This window comes from Trachurus trachurus (assembly GCF_905171665.1).
Source record: "Trachurus trachurus genome assembly, chromosome: 21".
NCBI lineage: Eukaryota > Metazoa > Chordata > Actinopteri > Carangiformes > Carangidae > Trachurus > Trachurus trachurus.
This window is the reverse complement of record NC_139899.1, coordinates 25,983,892-25,989,891: the sequence shown is the minus strand read 5'-3', so window position 1 is coordinate 25,989,891 and position 6,000 is coordinate 25,983,892. Positions and strand designations below refer to the sequence as shown.

General features: G+C 45.3%; 1 protein-coding gene across 2 annotated transcripts in view; it reads right to left on the bottom strand.

Moving 5' to 3' along the window:
* Positions 1-269: 269 nt before the first annotated feature.
* Positions 270-6,000, bottom strand: part of lats2 (large tumor suppressor kinase 2) — a 36,419-nt gene continuing 30,688 nt past the window's right edge. The window contains exons 6-9 of one of the 2 annotated variants that reach the window (XM_083997147.1): positions 5,074-5,428; positions 4,056-4,238; positions 2,681-2,787; positions 270-1,363 (exon numbers count right to left, since the gene is read on the bottom strand). In XM_083997147.1, coding sequence (XP_083853273.1) covers positions 827-1,363; positions 2,681-2,787; positions 4,056-4,238; positions 5,074-5,428 — 1,182 coding nt within the window. In that variant the 3' untranslated portion in view covers positions 270-826. Of the gene's footprint in view, positions 1,364-2,680; positions 2,788-3,528; positions 3,602-4,034; positions 4,239-5,073; positions 5,429-6,000 lie in introns of those variants that run through there. The other variant, XM_083997148.1, reaches the window with a different exon arrangement.

The window sequence follows — 6,000 nt, the reverse complement described above, 5'->3', positions numbered from 1 at the left end:
TCGTGTGTGCATTGAAAAACAACTTTGGCGAAGTAATTTACATATAAACCCCAAAACACACGTGTCAATCTTTCCATGTGCATTTAAAAATTCAGAAACTGATGTAGCATGATGAGCGATACTGAATAAGTGTGTGTGCGCGCATGTGTGTGCACGTGCATGCATGTGTCTTATTTGTAGCTTATTCTGCAGCAGCTGTGAAAGAGGCGTGTTGCTTGCCCCCCCGTAACTCCCCCCTAACCCCCCCCACACACCCCCACGATCCACTAGTAAACTGGTTCCACTCTTCACATTGCCGTGTCCGATACTCGAGTGTAAAGCAGCTCAGGCAGAACAGGAAGCAGCTCCTGCGTCAGACAATCACCGTCGAGGCGTTTTTCTTTTTTTGTTTTGTTTTTTTTCAGTCGTCCGTATAAGACCAAAGGGTGGAAGGAAGGAATGGGACAAGAGACCGCCACCACCGCCGGAGGAGGAGGAGGAGGAGGAGGAAGAGGGTCCGGGGACGAGACCCAGGACATCCGGACGTCCTAATAACGCTCCTTAGGGGACACGAGACTCTCTCTCTCCTCTCGGCCTGAACTGTCACTTTCTCAGTCGCATCTACTAAAAGTCGTTTCGTTTCTTGGTCCCGGATCAGGGGAGTAAAGTTTCTTGAAGTTTTGTGAAGTCGCTGCAGCTTCCACAAGGTGGCGACGTTCCTCAATCTTCGGCTTTGGACAATCACACATGCCGGATCAACACACACAGAGGAGGAAGAGGAGGAGGAAGAGGAGGAGGACGAATCGCTGCTCAGGTGAAGTGTCAGTCCGAGTCCGTGGCGGCGGCTCTACACGTACACCGGCTCTCCCTGCTCTCCCTCCTCCTCGTCCTCCTCTTCGTCGTCATCGTCCTCCTCGTCTTCTCCGTGCTCCTCCTCCTCCTCCTCGGGGGGCGCCGACGTCCCGCTGGTCTCCGGGGGCTTCGGGTAGCGGAAGGGGCAGCCGTTGTCGTCGAAGAACCTGCGGAAGGTGAACTCGTAGAAGGCGTGCTCCGGGTGCTTGCCGTGCGGCGAGCAGAGCGTGTCCAGCGCCCGGGTGCTGTCGCCGCTGTCGCTCCACGCGCCCGGACCCCCCTCCTCCTCCACGGGGTCGAAGTTGGACGTGTCCATCGGGTGGGCGATCTTGGGCCGGTACGGCGCCGGCTGCTGCCTCAGGTTGCTGGAGAAGTCCGTCTGGGAGAAGAAGGGGTGGGCCTTGATCTCGCCGGCACCGTTGGCACCGAGCCGGTCCTCGGCGGAGCAGCACAGGCGACTGATGATGTCGACGGACTCGGGGGTCAGTTTGACCTGAGCCGGCACCTGCAGCGTGCTCTCCCAGTTGATGACCTGCAGGGGGGAGGGGGGGAGACGGTCAGACATCAAGTTAGGTTAGGTTAGGTTAGTTTATTGGTCTCCACCAGGGAGAAATTTGTTGCGGAGACAGGGAACATGTTGCATACATAAAAAGCACATACAGTACAAAAAGAACATCAAGTTAAAAGACTGGTGGAGTAAACAGACCACTGGACAATCCTGCACATGCAGCAAGCCAACGCGAACGTCATTCACATGCATCCACACCGCTACTCTAACTATAATCATAAATATACATTCATATCAGCATCACATTCCTCCGTCCCATTCATGGTTTAGAGAAGAGTTGTTTACGACAGTTGTACCTTATTTTGTACATTTAACCAGTTTGTTTCTCTGTTTATTCCTCTCTCAGCCCCAGGAGTCTGATTTCAGAGTCATCAAAACGCTTTTGGAGTTCCAGGGGGGGTCCGACTAGCAACGGATTTTCATATAATGACGGCGGATAGAGTTCACTTTTGAATCGTCCAACACACACACTATGAAACATCCAGATACCTCCATACTGCTCGTCCGTACTGACCCAAGTGTCCTGAAGCCGCCACATGAAAAAGTTGTTCGTAAAAAATTAATTTGATCTCTGTTTTTATCCTTGTTGTAGCAGTAGCTCCCAGTGGCTGTGCGAGATTTTCTGCGAGATGTTCTTCCATGTTTACATCATACATCCAATGATTTACAACGACGAATGAACTTCTCGCAGCAAAAAAACAGAGATCAAATTATTTTTTTCTGAACAACTTTTTCATGTGGCGGCTTCAGGACACTTGGGTCAGTATGGACGAGCAGTATGGAGGGGTCTGGATGTTTCATAGTGTGTGAACTCTATCCACCGCCATTATATGAAAATCCGTTGCCAGCCGGACCCCCCCTGGAACTCCTAAAGCGTTTTGATGACTCTGAAAGTTCTCCAAACCCTTCCTTGGCATGACGGTGAGTAGAAAATTGGTGAATTATCGATTTTGGGTGAAGTATACCTTTAATCACCTATGTTGCACCCCTGTATTATTTGATTGTGTGTCCTCACCCTGTATTGCACTACTGTATTTAAACAACAAACACAAGAAAGCTCAATGACTAAGTGACACGTGTGATGAAAATGTTCTCATTAACTACAAAGTTTTGATTCCTAAAGCATCTGCAAACCTCTAATGATATGAAACTGAACTGACCCTTTAACGAGCTCATTTAACGAACATGTGTTTTTTGAGATTCCCTTCGTCCACTGGTCAGCGATTCTTTAATTTCTAAATCAAAGCCTGGTAGAGATATTATTTTTCCTTCTTCACTGACCTTAATCTGGGTCTCTGTGGGTGTGGGAGCCAGGAAGGGCGGCTGTCCCACCAGCATCTCAAACAGGATTACTCCCACGCTCCACCAGTCACACAGCTGGGTGTAACCTGCACAGAGAAGAGACGATGAATCTATAAGTGCTCTCGCAAACACAAAACCTCAAATTACAGCTCTCACATCAACACAGTCATTGTTTCATTTTAAATCATGCAAACACAACAACAACATGTCAAGTCTTTTTCCTACAACTCTTATATATATGCAAAAAAAATGATGATTTCTCATTTGAGTCACATTCTTTATGATGATAAACATGAATTTCCATAATCCAATAAATAAAACTTGCTCTTACTTCCTGCAGGATAAATGTAAATTAAACTAAATTATTAAATTATGAATGTAAACTCAGCAAAAAGACACTTTTATAACAGGTCATATAAAATTAAAGGGTAAAGAAATGTTGTTTTTATGTCTCTGTCAGAGTCGGTGGTATATTGTTTTAGTGTCTGTCCATCCATGCAAGTCTCATGGTCATGATATCTCAGTAATGCCTTGATATTTGGCACAAACATTCACTTGGATTTAAGGATAAACTAATTCAGTTTTGACGGTGAAAGGCCAAAGGTCAAGGCCACAGTAACTTCACACATCTTTGTGGCTTTGTGAATGAAACATCCCAGGAAATTCTGGAGGACATTTCTTCACATTTTGCATAAATATTCACCTGGACTCACTAGATTTCGGTTGAAAAAGTCAGTTTTTTCAGCCTTTACTTGAGATTAAGGATTTAACACACATTGTTCATATCTTCTATGGCTCTGAAGCAACATAAGACAGAACAGACTTGTGTTTGGTTGATGGATCAGTTCATGTAACGTGTGTTAAACTTCCATCAATGATCCATTTAACCGGAAACAGCAGCTGCACACTGCAAAAACTCAAAATCTTACCAAGAATATTTGTCTTATTTCTAGTCAAAATGTCATTTATAGTCAAAACAAATCAAATTATACTTAAAATAAGACTCATCACATAGAAATTAGCTTGTTTAATACAATTGTTTAACTAATTTTAAGCATATTTTCACTTGAAATAAGTAGAAAAATCTGACAGTGGAGCAAGTTTTTCTTCCTTATTACAAGCACAAAAAACCTGCTTTCACTGGCAGATTTTTCTACTTATTTCAAGTGAAAATTTGTTTGAAACAAGTGGAAATGATCTAAAAAAACAAGTTAATTTTTAGGTGATGAGTCTTATTTTAAGTGGAAAGAGATTAGTTTTGACTAGAAATTAGACATTTTGACAAGAAAAAGGACAAATATTCGCAATGCATCTTCACTGTGGTTCAGTTCACCAGCTCCTCGTCATCACCCACCTTTACGCAGCAGCACCTCGGGGGCGATGTAGTTGGGAGTTCCCACCAGGGAGTGGGCCAGGCAGCGCTGGTGCTGCCGGTTGGCGCGCTGCTCCAGTGTCATCAGCCGGTCGCCACAGCGACAGTTGGACACGTCGTCCCAGAAGTCACTGGGCTCCATGCTGTCCTGTCTGACGTGACTTCCTGCAGGCAGAAGGAGGAGACACAAAGACGTTGTTAAACACGGTGACACTCAGCTTCATGTGTAATGCACTTTATTCTGGCATCAGACTGCAGCTGTTTCAGACCGCTGCTGCCAGGAGAAGCGACCACATCACGCCACATGCTGCCCTACATTGGTTACCTGTGAGTTTTAAAACTGATTTTAAAGAGAAACTATGCAGGATTTTTAGTAATTGTGATGGTTAAGTACCGGTAAATGACTTGTGTAACTTGTTCCAGGGAGAATGGAGGCTCTCCGCCTTCCACCTAGCGTCTCTTGGCTAAAAAACAACCTTGTTTATGACAGATAAGACTACACAAATATGCCCATCTTAACATCGTATTATGATATATAACAGTATGTACCACTATTGATTGATTATCACTTCTTAAAACTCACTTTCATCGTTCGGCCGCTGTTTTTCTAACCCTCCTCCCGGCCATGTGCATGTTTACAACAAAGCCGGCTAGAAATCAATCAATAGAGTGGTACATACTGTTATATATCATACATGATGTTACAAGTCATTTATTAAACCATCACAATTACTCTGAAGCCGTTTAATTAAGGTAAAAATGTAGCATAGTTAAGATGCAAATCCTGCATAGTTCCTCTTTAAACTGATTCTGTTTTCTTGTTGTTGTGACTCTTTTAGTTTTTTATTCTGTATCCCTGTATTTTAATGTTATTTTATTGTTATGTATTTTATTTTATTTGCACTAATCATTTCCTTGTTAAGCACCTTGTAACCTTGTTAAAATTATTATTATGTAGTGTGTTTAAACATTAGTCCTGAGTCGCCGTACACACGCTCACCTTTCTGGTAGTACTTGGAGTTGTGCGTCCAGCGGAAACCCGTGCACAGGCCGAAGTCCGTCAGCTTGATGTGTCCGTCCAGGTCGATGAGGATGTTGTCGGGCTTGATGTCGCGGTGGATGAAGCCCATCTTGTGCACGCTCTCGATGGCCAGCGTCAGCTCGGCCACGTAGAAGCGCGCCAGCTGCTCGGGGAACACGCCCATCCGGATGAGCAGGCTCATCATGTCGCCTCCGGGGATGTAGTCCATGACGAAGTAGAGGCTGTCGCGGTCCTGGAACGAGTAGTAGAGACGCACCACCCACTCGTTGTCCGCCTCCGCCAGGATGTCTCGCTCTGCTTTCACGTGAGCCACCTGCAGCAGAGACGCAGCTCAGTTTAAAGGGATAGTTCAACATTTTTGGCAAATTGGCCCATTGCCATAATCCCTACAGTCATAGCAGTAGGTTCGTTACCTTTAATTGTCAGTGCAAGCTGTTTTCAGAACGGCGGAGCAGAGCCGCGAGCTGCTCAGAGCTACGCTACGGAGGCTCATTCTTGGTTTCCCTCATCAAACTCATCAAATACACAATCCAACAACTCCACAACGCTCTGGTGGACAAGTTGTGACCTGGTCATTCACCACGCTATGAGATAATAACAGAAAGTTACCAGACTGAGTTGTTTTAGAGGTAAATTCATGCTAAACCGCTGATGCGCGTTCCCATCAGGGACAGTTTTTCATCAAGCAGTCTCTGCATTTGCCTCTAAAAAAAACTTGGTCTCGTAACGTTGTGTTATTATCTCATAGCGTGGTGAATGTGCAGGTCACAACTTGTCCACCAGAGCGTTTGGGAGTTGTTGGATTGTGTATTTGATGAGTTTGATGAGGGAAACCAAGAAATCCCATTAGCCTCCGTAGCGTAGCTCTGAGCAGCTTGCGGCTCT